We start from the raw sequence: 17,117 nt of genomic DNA, 5'->3' as shown, positions 1-17,117 counted from the left end.
TCAGCCTCTGCCCCTGCCCGGAGTTACCAGCGGCCCGGGCCTCCGATGTCTGAGCGGGTGCTCGGGCTCCGCGAAGTCCTGCTGCCTGCCGATCGATGGGCGCTGTCCCCAGGGGCCGCCGCCCGGGTGCACCCCGGCTGCTGCGCTGCGCTTCGGGCGGCCGCTCCGCCCGGCCGCCCGGGAGCTGTCCGCGCCGCGGTGCTGAAAGGAGCGCTCGGAGGCGGCGGGGCGGGGTCCGAGGGCGGGGGCGACTTTCCCCGGCCTCGACGGGGCGGGGGCGGGGCCCCGGCTCCCGGGGGCGGGGCCAGCACCCTGAAAGGGGCCTCTGCTCCTTCTGGAGCTTTTGCTCTGTTCTCCAGGCTGATCTGTCTCCTCCTTGCGCCAAAGGACAGTCAGTCTGCCTGGAAGTTGCAGACCAGGCAGGGGTGGGGTGGTGGCGGTGCAGAAGAGGCCTCAGGTGGCCTTTGTGGCTGCAGGTTCTTTAGGAATCTGACTGCTGACCACTCTTTGCCCTTATCAAGTGCCTTGCAGTGACCCCCAGGACTCCTAGCTCTCAGTCCATCTAGGCCACATAGATGGGAGAGTACGTGAGCAGGTTGCAGGAAGGAAATGGGAGAGAAGGCGCCTGCTCCAGAGGCCTGAGAGCTCTTCAGCACATAGGCACTGCCCGAGAGCACACTTTTAAAACCCACCTATTAGTAAATGATCCCGGATAAGTAGCTGGACTCCTAAGTGGAAATGAAGGCATGAGAAGTAGCTGGTGGGGATGGGTGAGGTTTATTGAACCAGGCTCCTTGGAAAGCAGGGGAGAAGGGCACCAGAGTTCACAGTGTGTCTTGGCAGACGCCAAGCTTTGCACAGGGCCCAGTTTCAGCGTTAAGCAAAAGCTCATGGTGAGATTCGTGCAAGGCTCTGAGCTGGGCAGGTAGGAGATATCAGTTTGGAGAAGTGATAAAGATCCTCTAATGCCATTTTGAAAAATATATTTAGTTTTAATTGATGCACAGCCAAGTTCTTAATCAGTTGAGGCATGAAGAAAATATTCCAGCAAAATACATTTTACAATGGCAGGTGGGGGGTGGGGGAGAGAGGAGGGTGTGGCAGTTCAGTGAGTTCCGTACTGGAGTTGAGGTGAGTGGCTTGGAGTCCTGAGCCGGGTGTACCTCTGCCTTGTGGAGCCATAATGCCTGATTGGCCACTGTGGCTGGGGTGGTGGTGGTAGAAGAGCTGCTAATGTGGCCTCCTGATGAAGCAGAGTTGTCCTGGCTGCCCCTGCGTGTGAGGGGCAGCTGGCTATGGAGGAAAGGGGAGGGATTCTCAGGGGTTCAGGGTGCAGCACGCTGAACTCCGAGGAAGATAGTGGGTATTGGACATTCATTCACTCACTTGTTCACGCAAACACTTTCCAAGGCCCCGTTCAGTGTCACAAACTGTGCTGGTGACAGGTAGCATAGGAGGACCCATTGCCCATGGGTATTCCAAACTGAGAGGACCAACAGTTAGTAATGGGGACAAAGACCAGCATGACAGAATTCAGAGTAGTGACAGAAGGACTGGTGCTTTGAACGCCCAGGGCAGGGTAGGAGCAAGGGGCTTTGGGGCTCATTCCTGATCTCAGCATGGTTTCAGAGTCTCTGGTGTTAGGTCTGTGGTGGTCTAAGCCCTTTGTCTAGAAAGTTAATTCTAGTTCAGGACCACCTTTCTACCAGCTCAACAGCACACCTGGGGCCACCTATTTATGGTCACCAGCTGAGCTGACCTTTTTTGATAACTTTCTTCAGGGCTCCCCTAATCTTTTTTTTGGGGGGGGGTCACACCTGGCAGTGCTCAGGAGTTACTCCTGTCTCTATGCTCAGAAATTGCCCCTGGCAGGCTCGGGGACCATATGGGACCGTCCTTCTGCATGCAAGGCAAACGCCTCACCGCTGTGCTATTTCTCTGGCCCTATGCTCCCCTAATTTTTTTTTTACCCACTCTCTAGGAGTCCCCAGGGCTTTAATCCAAACTCCAAAATGCCTGTATGTATTTTGGGTATGGCCTTCAATCTTAGGCATTGCCAGCTTGGAAAGAAAGGGCTAAGAAGGGGCAGCAGAGACCTTCTTAATCTCTGCCACACTGACTCATTTCTCAAATGTCCCCTGTAGCCTGGAGAGGTGCTGTTGCCCTGGGCATCAAGCCCAGGGCAACAGGCCGGGCAGCAGGTGTGTATGCAGAACAAGACCATCTCTGGAGCCGAGTGGCTGCAGATGAGCTTTGTTTAAATATTAAAGAAGTCGATCATTAATCAGGCTTGGCTCAGTGCCCATCTACCCACTGTCTCCATTTGGAAGGGTCTGGAGTGGGGCAGGCAGGCCATGGGGCAGTTTGTGAGGCTGCTGGCACCTCAGAAGGCCAAGAGGCAGATTTAGGGGAGACAGGTTGTGCAACTCCTCATGGGACAGGCCAGGGGATCAGGAGAAAGATGGAGATGGCACATCTGGAGTGCGCAGGTGCATGCAGAGCACAGCACACATCAACTGGATAGACTGGATTAGTAAAGGAATGTGGGGCTTCCTTAAATACACCCAATAAAGGCACTTATTCTATGCCTGTTTTTGACCAGAATGAGGTACACCTTGGACCCTGCACCCTCATAGTTATGCTCCCGAAAGAATCTGGATGTGTGGGGATGATTTTGGGATGATGTAATCTGGGGGGGGGGGACTGATTTAGAAGAACATATGTGGCGGATCACTAAAAACCCTGGTTCATGAACCTCTTAAGGAGGTTGACCTGGACCCCAGGACATACACAGAATCACAAACTCAGTCACTAGCACATGGCCTTATGGAACTACATTAATCAACATAAAATTACAAACATTTCCCCACCCTCACCGCCCCTGTGCACCCAGACCCAACATAGCAGAACCCAGTTGTGACTAGGCTTTCTCTTTCTTTGCCCTGTCTCCTCTGGTTTGGTCACCCTCCTTTTGCCCACCAATCTCACCAGTTGCACTGATATCTACTCCCAGTTCCACCAATTCGATGTCATCCATGGAGGCTTCTTGTAGTGGTAACTGATCACCCAAATGGCCAGAGTGAGCGAGCAAAGCACTAGGATGAGGCAAACAGTCAGCAGAAACCACTGTCTTCTGAGCACCTGGCGGGGCTCCATGGCCATGCCCAGGAAGTAGGCGTTGGCTGATGCTTCAGGGTCCTTGTTGGCATCATCGCCTGCGGTCTCTTTCTCTTCCGTCAGGTCACTGCGGCTCTTTGTTTTTGACATCGGCTGTTCCAGGTTCTTGGCCTCAGCCAAGAACAGTCTGTAACCCAGCACTATGACCACCAGGGTCATGACAACGCATAGGCCCAACAACACCCATTGCCAGGTTGAGGTCTGTATAAAGCTCAGGTCATGACCTAGAAAATTCATCTTCTCTGTGTTTATTTCTGTAAAAGACATGGAAAGTAGTTGGCAGGGGAGGGGAAATCGTGTAGAGTAGATCAAATTTGGGAGGGTTAGGGTGCCTAGAAATAATCTGACTGCTACTTTACAAAAACTAAAGACATTGATTGCTCTGGAAGAGGAAAAGAGAAGAAATGGGAGAGAGGATGGGAGGGAAGCTTGTGGTACCCAGGCCATGGCTCTGTGGGAATGTTAAAAGTTCTGGGGCTGGAGCAATAGCACAGCAGGTAGGGCATTTGCCTTGAATGCAGTCAACCCGGGTTCAAACTCCGGGTTCAAACTTCGGCATCCCAAATGGTCCCCAAGCCTACAAGTAGTACTTTCTGAGTATAGACCAGGAGTAACCACTGAGTGCTTCCAGGTGTGGCCCAAAACTAAAACCAAAACCAAAACCAACAAAACAAAACAAAAAGACAACAGTGTCAAGATGCCAGCCAAGCTGTCTGGCTTAGATGTACTCAAACAAGTGACTAGGCCAGAGGCTAAGGGCCAAATTCATACAACAGTAGAGCCATGCATGGCCCATGAGGTAGGCTAGAGGTTGAGTCTGGCACAAAACAGGCTAGGGTAGGAATTGGGGGCTGGACCAATTCTGGACAAACCTTCAAAGGTACATCCAAAGTCAGGCCAGCCCAGGATCTCGCCTTGCCGCACATTCTCTGTCACCAGCCAGTTCAGGAGGGGTTTGAAGTAGGTGAGAAGGGCCTGTGCAGAAACCTTATCTTCCCCAGTCATCAGTTCCAAGACCTCTGGCCAGGGCCTGCTTGAGCCCAGCTTGAGGACATCCCTAAGGGAGAGGGGACAATTGTGAGGCTGTGGAGAGGAGTTGGTTGGTACAGCTGTGACACCCCTCCCTTCCCAGTCTCAGTCTTGCCCTGGATTTTTCTACTTATTCCCTAGTGGACAAAACCATGAGTTCTGAAAGATCTGGTTTGAGCTCCAACTGTCACTGAGATGCCACATAACCTTGGGCAGTGGTTTGACCTTTCTAAGCTTGTTTTCATCTCCAGAGATGGAGGCAATGACAGTTCCTATCTCCTACCTCCTAGCATGGTGATGACATTGGACACCGTGCCTGGGAGGCCATAGGAGGCAAATAACACATGTAGATACTAGTTTAGATTCTTGATCGATCTTTGTATCCACAATATCCAGGCTCCAAGAGGCATGTAAGACTATCTCTCAGAGGGCTCAGGGCTGTAGGACAGATAATTCTTTAGGCCTTTTTGGACTTATATGGAGCACCTGGAGTAAAATGTGTAAGATGTTCCCTAGGCTTCACCTTCACAGGCAATGCTAGCTTAGAGCTTAGCTGCAGGGTCTCAAACTCTAGGGTACAGAATATGCTAAAACCAGGATTCCAGGCCTTTGATTGGAGAAAACCAGGTGCAGGTGCTGAGCCTTTCCAACTGGTTTCAGGATATGAGACCCAGAACTCAGGGTGTGGGGTCCAGACTGACTGCACCCAAGTTCAAGGCTCAGTGATGCTACTTTGGACCTTAGAAGTCAATGCAACCTTAACTTCTTCCTCATTGAAAATAACCAGTAAAGATTCTGCCTTCTTTCCGACTGGATTTAGCTGCCTCTGGAGCTTGCAAAGACTTCTATGAGGCTCACTCAACACCAGGAAATAATGAAATGTGGAAAAGCAAGGTCAGCTGATCCTTGTCAGAAATGATCTACATCAGAAATCAAGTTTGTAGAGAAATGAAGCCAAACCATAAAGATTAAGAAAGAAAAATGGGGGGGATAGTGGAGAAGGGAATACCAGAACTAATTTTAGGTAAGAGGATTTGATCAGATGTTAATCCTGGGGGGAAAAAAGATGAGGGGTAGGGGCGGGTGAGGGAGAAGCCTCTATTTAGAATCAGTTCGTCAGGCTGGGTGAGGCTCAGGTTTGACCCCAGCCGAGAGCCTATACAGTGACACCTGATCATTACAAGGGAAACCTACAAGGCACTGCCTCTGTGATCTTCATCTGCAGGGTGGCACAGTGCACTCCTGGGCAAAGCTAACCCCCAAAGCTGGACCTCTTACACCTACCACTTCCATTGCTCCCTGTGAAACTTGCCCCAAGGCTGGCTCTGGGCAATCCCACCTCAGCTGATAGATGAAAATAACAAACCAAGTTTTAAGGTCATCTAGCAGAAGAGCAACCTCCTGACTTCCCCTTCACCGACTCTTGGTCCCTAGACACTCCGCTGCCTTTTAGGTTGTGTTGAAGCATCTCCCTTTCTCAGATACCTCCTTTCTGCCTACTGGACAGAAAAACATTCACCTGTGAATCTCAGAAGGGAAGGGGAGCAGGAGGGATTGTGTCAATGACCAGTGATGACAGGTAGGGCCTCAACAAGGTCTGGGTGGACGACCAGGAATAATTTATCAAATGTCTCATTATCCAGTGTATTAATACTAAGTTCAGGTCCAGAGAGGTGGCCCGGGGCACAGGCATCTGCCTTGCATGTAGCCAACCTGGGTTATCCCGTATGGTCCCTCAAGCCTGCCAGGAATGATTCTTGAGCTCAGAGCCAGGAGTAACCCCTGATCACTGCTGGGTATGGCCCCCAAACAAACAAACAAACAAAAAGACTGAGCTCATAGTGAAGTGATCTAAAGGCTTCAGAACCTGCTTATTCTTGAATTCCTGTATCTAGGATAGAGCTTTCTCCTGTTTCCCTGTCAGGACCTCTGGGGTCTCTTCCCTCTCTTCCCTCCCACATCACTCCATTCCTGGTTATATGGCTCTTGATTGCTCCCGGGATCACTGTCCCCCACAAGATATCAGGCTCATTGGATGGTACTTGTACAAGTCAATGTTTGCTGAAAGAGTAAAGGATGGGTGGCCACCAATGCAGAGAACAGAGAGGGCTGTGATATTCCTATTGGCTGGAGGGCTCAAACCTGAGCAGATGACTGAATTTGCCCCTGGTGCTGTGAAAGGATGACAAAGCCAGAAAGACCAACATGAGGGATACGGCAGGCAGGCAGGCAGGCGGGTGCAGCCCTCTGGGAACCAAGCCAGAGGATCAGTCCAACAGCCCCATCTGGCCTGGTACTGACAGACTGCATGGTGGAATCACAAATATGCTCATTAAAGTTTCAAAGATACTAAATTATGTGGCTGTGTTAGTCCTTGGGGAGGCAGGAATAAAACTGAAGATGACCTTGACCAATTAGGGAAACAGACCTGTTGAAACCAGTTGGTATTCCTGGGAAGAACCACCCCAAGTGGTGGGTAGACTCTGATCTGGGGAACATCAGACCTGGTCTGACCTTTCCAGTAACTTTGACCAAAGCAAGCTACGGGGAAACTAGAGAATGTGTTCTAGTCAGTTTGGAGTTCAAAGACTAACAGCCCTCTCTGTGCAATGACTCACAGACTGAGGTGCCCTATTACCTCCCCTCTCTTCATTCTCATCTCTGACAAGTGAGGCTAATGTGAAGGACTTGGAGCTACTGAGAGGAGCACCTGGACAAGGTTTATCAGGAGTCCAGCCTGTACTAGTTAATGCTACCCCATATCCAGGTCTACTGCAGGCCTAAAGCAATGCTACTGAGGCAAGGAACAGAAAGGATGGAGCAGATGTGAAGTCTGGGGTGCAGACACTTGGGCAAAGGAGCCAAAGGCCCATGGCTTGGCCATAGGTTAATATGAAGATAAACCGGATCAGCTGGGAGCCAGATCCAGGTGGTTCCTAGAAGGTGCTGGAGAGAGTTCGGGAGTAAAGGCATAATGGTACAACTCAGTCATATGGCTGATTCAGATTGAATCCCTGACACGTCATGGTCTCCCGAACACCTTTGAGTGCAGCCCTGGACACCCCAGAGCAGAGCTGGTGTGACACCAGGAACCCCAGACCTGCCTGAATGGCCTGAGTAATCCCTACCATAGCTTCCACAGATCGCTTCCTCTGGCTTTCACATCGAACCTCCTTCCTGGTTGCAGAGAATTTCCAGAAAGGCCTTCAGGCCATCTGAGAGAGCTTGAGAGGCTCCTTACCCCCCAAAGAGGAAGGATGATTAGGGGCTCCCAAGTCATGGATGCTGCAGGATGGGGAGGCAGGCATCCTGCACTGAAGAAACAAGGGGCTGATGGAAGACTGATGGGCAGGCTGGCCGCAGGGCTGCTCTTTCTTCTGGACAGTGAAGTATGGCAGGTGTGAGCAAGTCTGCAGATCATGTATGTGTGCATGAGTTCCTGTTAGGGTATGCAAGGGTGTAACTGTCTAAGCATGTGGCCCTGTGGGTATGAGCGTGTGTGTCTGAGTGTAAGAGTGTTTGTGTGTGGGCACAAGTATATTTTTTTTTGTTTTTGTTTTTTTTGGGGGGCCACATCCTGTGATGCTCAGGGGTTACTCCTGGTTCTGCACTCAGAAATCGCTCCTGGCTTGGGGGACCATATGGGACATCGGGAGATTGAACCATGGTCCGTCCTAGGTCAGATGCGTGAAAGGCAAACACCTTAACGCTGTACCACCGCTCCAGCCCCTTGAGTGTATTTTTGAGTGTGGGAGCGTGCATTTCTGAGTGTGGGTTTCTAATTTCAGGTGCACATATGTGTTTGTACATGTGTCTATGTATCTATGTATGTGTTCATCTGTGTGCATGCCTGTATGTATGTGTGTTCCGTAGGAGGAGCTGCACAGAGGAAACCGGCCTCAGAGAAACTTCAGTCGAACAGGAGGAAAGACAGCCTAGACAGCCTTTGATTGTGTGTGTGTGTGTGTGTGTGTGTGTGTGTGTGTGTGTGTGTGTGTGTATGTATGAGAGAGAGAGAGAGACACTCACTCTAGCAACTTGCCCGCCATCTTTGAATTGTAGATGTCACACTGATGAAGGGGGCCCGTGTGACCAGCAGCCTTGCACAGCGCCTCATGGAACTGGAATTGGAGCATGAGACTGAGGAAATACCTGGGTGGAAGAAGGTGAAGGTAGACTGAGGATAAGATACCAAGGGTGGGGAGCCAGAGCCACCAGACTCTGGGCTCTTCTGCCCCACAGATGCCATTAGGGTCATTACTCAAGTCACTGGGCTGGAGGCCCCTGTATAATGCCCTGCCTCAGATCAGCACTGACTTTGAGGACTCTCCTTAAAAGAGCCTCAGTTGCAGCAATTTCAGACCATGTAACCCACCAGCAGGTGCTGAGCAAGGACCCCCAACACCCGAGCTTGTCCACAGCAGAGCCCAAACCTTTACCGGACGTAGGGTATGCCAGCAGAAACGTGGAACTTGGAGCCTGGATCAAAGTCCTCTTCAGACCGAGGCACTGGGGGGCACAGGCCCTGGTATTTCAACCTGGCAGAGAAAGCAGGGGTTGGGTAGTGCTGCCTGATTGGGAGCCCCGAGCCTTTTACTTTCAAAGCATAGGTATCGCATTCCAGACTGGACCTGTGTGGGGGCAAGGCTGTTGTCACTGTCAGCACTTGGGGTTGGGGCTCATAATGGAGGCCCTTCTTGAGAAACAGGGACTCATCAGGGACTTCCCTGGACTGAATTCAGGAATAAAGAAGTGAGGAGCCAGGCAGTACCCCACATGCATCATTGAGAAGGGGGGTTTGTAGATCAAACTGCCAAGTGGTTCCATGTTATAAGTGCTCATAAGAAAAAAAAGGCAGGGGCTGGAGCCATAGTACAGTAAATAAGGCATTTGCTTTGCATGTAGCCGACCTGGTTCGATCCCTGGCATCCCATATGGTCCCCCAAGCACTGAAGGTGTAATTCCTGAGCGCAGAGTCGAGTAATCTTTGAGCATTGCTGAGGATGACCCCCAAAACAATAATAAAGCATTACGGGGCTGGAGAGATAGGACAGTGGGGAAGGTTCTATAAGCACAATTAGGAGTGATGCCTGAGCACAGAACCAAGGGTAAGCCTGAGCAAGGCCCAATGTAGCAGGAAGGAAAGGAGGGGGAGAAGGAAGGAAAGAGAGAAAAGGGGAAGGAAGAAGGAAGAAGGAAGGGAGGAAGGAAGGACTCTAGTTGATCCTTAGAGGGATAGTTGGGTTTGCTCAGGGCTGGTGTCAGGTTCAGTGGGGAGCTTCCAAGTATGCCGACCCATCCAGGGTGCTTTAGACTGGTGCCAGCAAACAGCTCTCCCTCCCGGAGGGCTTTCTCTGCCCACTCTCCCCACTGGGGTCTCCAGCATGGTTCCCAGAAAGGCAGCAGGTAGTTCCTTGCAGGTGCCTGAGAGCCCTTTGCAGCCTTCCTTCACACCTGAGGTTCCACCACTCCTGATTGTAGATTTCCCTCTTGATGGTGCCGTCAAAGATTTTCCACCTAAAGAGGTCTATCATATAGGTGAAGGGGATGGAGGCGACCTTGTCCAGAGCGACGCTCATCAGGAAATTAACTTCCTCCTCTGGGGAAGAGGTGCAGTTAGGAGGCAGCTGTGGCTTCTCTGTCCTCCCCCCCCCCCATTTCCTGGCTAGAGACACAGGTTCGGTTGACCTCTTCTGAGCCATGTCCCAGTCACCTGTATCCTGGTGCTGATGGCTCAGCAGGCCTCTGTTGAGCAGATGCTTGTGGGAGAAGGCTGAGAGGGTGATCACTGAGCCTACAGCCTCTTCAAAGGCTGGGTTGGCACCTGAACGGAAAACCATTGAGAGGTTCCGGTACTGCAGGAAATACTGGATATGGCCCATCTGGTGAAAGACGGAGAGCAGGTCTTCTATGTTCACCTCGGTGCATTTCTTTATCCTAGGGTTAAAGGGCAAAGATCAAAGTGCATGGGGATACCCTTGGAGCGTTCTTCACCCAGGCTGAAGGGTGGCTCCCATTTGGGCCAGCAACCAGGGGAGAGTAGGTGGATGACAAGAAATGGGGGGTGGGTATTGATTGGGGGAGGTCCCAAGGCAGTACCTAAAGTCCTTGCCATTAAAGAAGTCCCAGGCTGAGGTGTGGCACTCAACCTCCCGCCCATCTGTGGGCCTCTGCAGCATAGATTTTTTCCAGAACTCAGGCGGGGGGGACAGCAGGCCCAAGGAGGCGAAGAATTTATCAGCCTCTTCGAACATCTTCATGGGTTTCCAGTGCTGGGAGCAAGTGGGGGGGGGGATGAGAGTTCGGCCCTGCTTGCCCAGGGGGTGCCTAAGGGAATGGATAGGATGGGCAAGCTCTAACCTGAGCTTTCATGATCTTTGTGATGTCTTCTGGGGGCTTATTCGGGAAGGGTAGAGCCAGGTCTAAGATGTTGATCCAGGACTGGGCCCACATATTCCCTGGAAGGGGAAATGAAGTAGCTGAGGCATCTGTGTCTCCTCTGCACGGCCCCTCTGCTCTCCCCAGACCCTTACCCAGGAGGTGGGCGGGGATGGGGGCCCGAAGCCTGATGATCTCGGGCCCATAGTGGCGGTGCAGGGCACGGCGCACGTAGGCATGCAGGTTCAAGTAGAGTGGCTGCAGCTCACGGTAGAGATCCTCCAGGTCTTCTTCCAGCGTGTTCCACTCGTACACAGCCTGCCACAAGGCCCCCATGTCTTTGTAACCTAGGACAGGAAAGGGGGCTCAGAAGGCACACCCCCTTTAATCCTGGCCTGGCAGACATCAGACACAGGCAACCCACTTGACCTTCCTAATTTCTGAACTCTTCATTTGCCAGATGGAAACAATTTTCCCCAGGCCACTGACTGTGATTGGGGAGGATTGGGGCTATCAAAGTTCTGAGCTCAGACCCAGCAGTGATCTCTTACCCTGTCTAGCTGGTTGATGAGGTGCTGGGCAGTCTCAGACATGGACGGACAGATGGACAGATGGGCAGTTGATGCAGGCCTTTCTGACCCCGCATCCTCCCCATAGACATGAGCCAGACTTTTTCCCTCAGCAGCGCTTCCCATTTCCAGATTCCTCTTTGTTGTCTGTCTGCTCTGCAGTGCTGCAGGGCCTGGAGGTCCCATGTGGAGTGTGGTCCTTCAGGGGTTGGGTGGGGGGCACTCACCATTGAGGATTGCCATCTCGTTGCTGAGTTGCACGTAGCGCTCAAAGGTACTGCGGATCTGGCGTCCCACAGAATCCCGCCAGCCCTGCCAGACCCACAGCAGCTCCTTGTGGTCCCGAGAGTAGGCCATGATGTCATGGATGTCTGCACCCACAAAAAAGGAGCCGTGATGAGATCCCTGGATTCACACTATAGCTTGCTTTCTGCCTTCCCCTGCTCTGGGAGGGAGGAGGGAGGGAACTGGGCACTCACCAGGATCCATGGATAGGCAGGGTCCCTCATTGAGACACACCTGAGCCATGCTATACACTGTCTCCATGTTGGTCAGAAGCTTGTTGTACTGTGGAGACAGGAGTCACCCAGGGTGGGTTCACCCCACATCTAGTCCCAACCAGCTGGGAGGGTTAGAGACCAGTATCTGTATTCCCACTAGCCTCTGCTTCCCTGCTGGTCCCATGGAAGGGCGGCCCTACCACCCACCCAGCCTCCCTCCTGCCCAGACACTCTGGCTCTCCACTTGGACAGCCCACTCAACCCTAGGGAGTGAGGACCATGTGCCTGGAGACCTGGGGGCTCCATCCATCACCTCCTGGAGTTCTTCCTGAGGCAGGGCTGCTTTTTCTAAGTTCTGTAGCTTAGTCAGCATGCGCTTTAACATGGGGTCTTGGATGTTGGTTATCTTAAACAGGCGGGCCCGGGTACCAAAATACAGCGAGTGTTGAGACTTCGCCATCTCCTTTTGCAGCTGAAAGGAGGGGCTGCCATATTGGTGGTGGGAGATGGTGGGAGGGAACTTTGGGGTCCCACACTCCTCTTCAGACCCCCTACCCTTTAGGGCTCAGATTGATTAGAAGGGGTAAGAGGGAAACCAGGGAAAGCTTTAAAAGCCAGAAAGTGATTAATATTCACCAAGGAAGAAAAGCAAGATATTTAGGGTCACCAAAAAGGCCTCAAGCTCTGACATTGAGGTATCCCTTTTCCTTCTAGCTCTGGACAGGGTGGCAAGTAGGTAGGGCCCCCTATCTCCAACACCCCCCCCCCAATGACTTTGGAATGAGCAAGGGGAGAGAACTGGGATGTGGGAGGTACCACACCATCTCCTCCTGGTTTTTCTTGGTCATGTTGGTAGTGTAATTCCAGGCAGCCTCCATGAACTCGTTCCATACAACCTGAGCTGTATTATCATAGTACTTTAGGAAATCAGCTACCGCAGCATCACTATATAAATTTTCTGATGGGGGAGTGGTCATAGAGTCATTCTTGGAGCAGTTTTTCCCTTCTTGGCCCCCTTGTGGGATCTCTATCTCCGTCGTACTGTTGAAGGTCAAATCACATTCAGTCCTGAGCCATGGCAAGAGCTGCAAGTAACAGCAAAGGACAAGGAAGAAGGCCCAGGGCAAGTCCATCTTATGCCCATGGCCAAAAGGACTGCAGAGCTGAGTGACGCTGTAGTCCAATCATGTTCCCGTTCTATATTGTGACATCAGGGGCTTGAGGGTCAGCCATAGAATGTCAGAGTTGGAAGGCTCCACCTTCCTTTGGGTCCAACTGACAGGTAAGGAAACTGAGATGCAGAATAATGAAAGCATACAATATTTTCACACAGCTAGTTACTAAGAGAAGAGCCAGGAATCTTGCTTTTTAGGCAAAAAGATGTCCTACTCACTTTGATGATTTCTCTTTGCAATTGGAGCCTTCCTGGAATCTGGATCAGAGATTGAAGAGCTCCATTATGCCCATAGACTGAGATTATTTCTGAGAGGATGGATAGTTGCATGAATGGGTAGGAGGAAGAAAATATGGATGGATTAAAGGATGGATGGAAGGATGGAAGGGTTATTGGACAGATGAACAGATAGTGGAAATATCATGGATGGATGAATGAACGGTTGGATGGATGGATAGAGGCAATAATATTCTGAGCCTCTGGACTGGAATAGATTTATCTTCCTGAAATTTTGCCTTGACCTCTAGTTAACTTGTCTTACCTTGTATTTCTTTTTGTTACTTTATTCAAATAAAATGCATCACATAGTTGACTATAAACATTTGTTTCCAGATAAGTAAAAGAAAAGTTACTGAAAAAATAGAAAGAAAAATAAAAAAAGGTGGGCAGGAGAGTTAGGGCATTTGCCTTGCATGCAGAAGGACGTTGGTTCGAATCCCAGCATTCCATATGGTCCCCCGAGCCTGCCAGGAGTAATTTCTGAGCTTAGAACCAGGAGTAACCCCTGAGTGCTGCTGGGTGTGACCCAAAAACAAAAAAAAAATAAAATAAAAAGGAAGAGAAGAAAGTTAAGAAAAAGGAGACAAAGAAAAAGTAAGTACAGTAGCAAGCACATTTGTGAAAATTATTATATCTCCAATGAAGTCATTAATACAGTCGGCAGGTTTAGTAAGCTCTGTTGTTAGCTGTTCATTCTGTTAAATTGGTTAAATTTAAATTCTGTTAAATTCTCATAGGAATGACAGTATCAAACAAATGAAGTTGTCCAGAGATTCAAAGCACTATTATTGATACTACAACGATTAAGGGTATGTACTCAGCTGCCAGGCCTCCTGGAAAAGGAAGATATGAGGAGAAGATGCCTATACTCCCTCCAAAAAATTCTGGTGATATCATCCCGAAGTCCAGCATACCTGAAGCTTGGCCAGATTGATGTTTCTGAAGGGGATCATAATAATGAGGTAGGCCATCAGGAAAACAGTGAGTCTGGGTGACGAAGGAGGCAGCAGGAGCTTATTCCATCCTCTCCTTCCAAGATGGCCAGCTTTCTGCTGCGTGGACCCAGGTGCCCATGATCTCTCGTGGCTCGATTTACATCTTGTTCCAGAAAAGAGTGAATCTAAGGATCTATACTATCTCTCCAGCCTAACTTTATAATTTTCAATACGTTAGGAAATTCCAAGGGTTTGGGAAGATAGGAATTATGGATGGTCAACTATAGGAAAAATAATGTTTTTGCCACTTGCTACTTTACTATATATATATATTTGGTTTATTTTTTTGGTTACACAGGGCTGTGCTCAGGGGTTGCTCCTGGATCTATGTCTAGAAATCATGCCTGGCAGGCTTAGGGGACCAAATGGGATACCGGGATTTGAACCACTGTCCTCCTGCATGCAAGACAAACACCCTACCTCCGTGCTATCTCTCTAGCCCCGAATATTTCTTATCTATTACAAACTATCCTCAGAGTTTTCTTTGAGGAGTTATACATTCAATTTTTATTTCCCTTTATCTCTGGGCAAAAACAGAAAATAAAATAAAAACAAAAGCTATTGCGCATGATAGCACTTAAGTAATATTACAAACCACAGTGATTGTTTTTTGGGTCACACCTGGCAGCGCTTAGGAGTTACTCCTGGCTCTGTGCTCAGAAATCACTCCTGGCAGGCTCGGGGGACCATATGGGATGCCTGGATTCGAACCACCATTCATCCTGAATCAGCTGCATACAAGGCAAAAGCCCTACTGCTGTGCTCTCTCTCCAGCCCCAAACCACAAGTGATTGAATGAAAAAAAGGGAGAGAGAGGAGAGGAGAGAAAGAAAGAGAGGAAAAGTAGAGAGGAGAGAAGAAGAGAGGAGAGAGAAAAGAGAGATGAAAAATGTCTGCCACTGAGGCAGACAGGAGAAGGGCAGGAGGGACACTGGAGGCATTGGTGAAGGGGTAGGTGTTTAACATTGTATGACTAAAAATCAATAATGAATAATTTTGTAACAGTGCATCTCATGATGATTCAATACAACAAAATCCACCAAACCTCAACAAAGCTGAGTCCAGAGAAAGGTGTTCACAGCCTTGGAAAGGAACGAGTCTCCAGCAGGGCCGGATCTGAAAGACCAGCAGTTCTGGACTGCTCTTGGGCTCTCTTCGCCTCCTGGATGAGATACTGATGTTGGCCAGAGTTCTCAGCCTCCAGCTCTCATTGTCTGAGCTGAGGGATGTTTGAGTCATGAGTCTTTGAGGCCAAAGAATAGCACTTGGAGGGCCAGAGGATGGCTCACTAGCCTGGAATGCATGTGTTGTAGGCATGAAGCCCTGATACTGACCCCACAGTGTTTCATGGTCCCTTGAGCACATCCTGTATCCCCCGCACCACCAGGAAATGCTCCCAGTCTCTCTAAGCATCACTGGAAATGCTATGTAAAAAACAGGAAGAGGGTGGAGAGACAGTACAGAGCTTAGGATGTACAGCTGACCCCAGTATAATTCCCAACTCCCAGAGTTCCCTGAACACTGCCAGCTGCAGCCCTGGAGGCCCCCATTAGTGCTGGTTGTAGTCCTGGAGACACTTGGACACTGCTGGGGTGCTCAGGTTGATCCCTAGAATGCCAGGAAGGGCCCAGGTGCCATTGCAGCCTCAGGTCCTTTTCTTTTTTTGGGGGGGGGCATACCCGGCAGTGCACAGGGGTCACTCCTCGCTGTCTGCTCAGAAATAGCTCCTGGCAGGTACGGGGGACCATATGGGACACCGGGATTCGAACCAGCAACCTTTGGTCCTGGATCGGCTGCTTGCAAGGCAAACGCCGCTATGCTATCTCTCCGGGCCCTCTCAGGTCCTTTTCTTGAACCACCAGACCAATTAGAATCTTAGACACCAACAACCACTAAGAAACCAAACAACAAGAAGACTCTTCCCAGGAGGAGATGCATACATCATAAAGAGAGGAAAAACCCAACTAGGAATTACATTTACCTGTCTCAAGGGTTTGTTTCTAAGAACCCTTTTGATATGAGAGGAAATTACTCCAAGTCACCCAGATGGAGAGGTCCCAGCTCCACTCCAAGGTCTCTGGGGTCCCTGCTGAGCCAGGGTGGATGGGGCAGAGCTGGGAAGTGGCTGGAGGAAGGCTGGAGGTGTTGAGGGGTGAGGGGAGATCAAAGAAACTGTCTAATACCCCCTGGCCACAGAGGAGCAGGCATGGGCAGGCCCTGACTTTAGAGTTACCAGGGGAAATGCTGGAACTGAAATCTCTTCTCTGATCCTTTTGAGTCCACCTGACCTTTGCTCTTCGCTTCCCCTCCACTGGCCAGCCTCCAGGAGATAAAATTAGGAATCTGGACACTTTAAACCTTTCACAAGGTCTAGTGACTATGGCTGCTCAGACTGACCCCAATGTTGATTATTTTGTTTGTTTTGGGGCCACACCCAGCACTGCTCAGGGCATACTCTTGGCTCTGCACTCAGGGATCCATTCCTGGTAGTGCTCAGGGGACCATAATATGGGATGTCTTATTAGGTCACTGAAAGTCAAGCAAACACCCTACCTGCTGTACTATCACTTCAGATCCTGCTTACTATTTTGGAGGGTTCTGGACACGGTACCAGAGATCAAACCAGAGGTTCTTGCATACAAAATTTGTGCTTGTCTTTTTTTGGGGGGAGGGGGGCATACCCAGTGATGCTCAGGGGTTATTCCTGGCTATGAGTTCAGAAATAAATCCTGGCTTGGGAGACCATATGGGACACCGGGGATCCAACCACGGTCCGTCCTGGGTCAGGTATGTGCAAGGCAAATGCCTTACCATTGCACCATTGCTCCGGCCCCTGTGCTCCAGTCTTTTGAACCATCTTCCCTGTGCCCCAAAGATCCATTTCTTCACTCTCCATCTACAGCATAATACTTACAGTGTCTTCCTGTTGCCCATAAGCTCTGACAGGAGGCATGAACGTCCCAGGTTCATAAAAGGGGTACTGAGTGAACTATCAGGTGGTTAGTTTAGAAACATC

At 50.3% G+C, this 17,117-nt stretch overlaps 1 protein-coding gene across 1 annotated transcript; it reads right to left on the bottom strand.

The window, feature by feature from the left end:
- Positions 1-12,797, bottom strand: LOC126001089 (angiotensin-converting enzyme-like protein Ace3). Its single transcript, XM_049768264.1, is given in 19 exon segments — positions 1-375; positions 1,122-1,293; positions 1,387-1,483; positions 2,315-2,382; positions 3,008-3,215; positions 3,252-3,431; positions 4,050-4,234; positions 8,236-8,358; positions 8,646-8,744; positions 9,661-9,805; positions 9,920-10,143; positions 10,306-10,478; positions 10,567-10,664; positions 10,740-10,931; positions 11,381-11,524; positions 11,633-11,720; positions 11,967-12,125; positions 12,475-12,764; positions 12,767-12,797. Coding segments are annotated over 19 exon segments (3,051 nt in total).
- Positions 12,798-17,117: the final 4,320 nt, after the last annotated feature.

This window comes from Suncus etruscus, chromosome 1 (genome assembly GCF_024139225.1).
Source record: "Suncus etruscus isolate mSunEtr1 chromosome 1, mSunEtr1.pri.cur, whole genome shotgun sequence".
Classification (NCBI taxonomy): Eukaryota; Metazoa; Chordata; class Mammalia; order Eulipotyphla; family Soricidae; genus Suncus; species Suncus etruscus.
The sequence above is the reverse complement of the archived record's forward strand: the minus strand, read 5'-3'. Positions and strand labels throughout refer to the sequence as shown.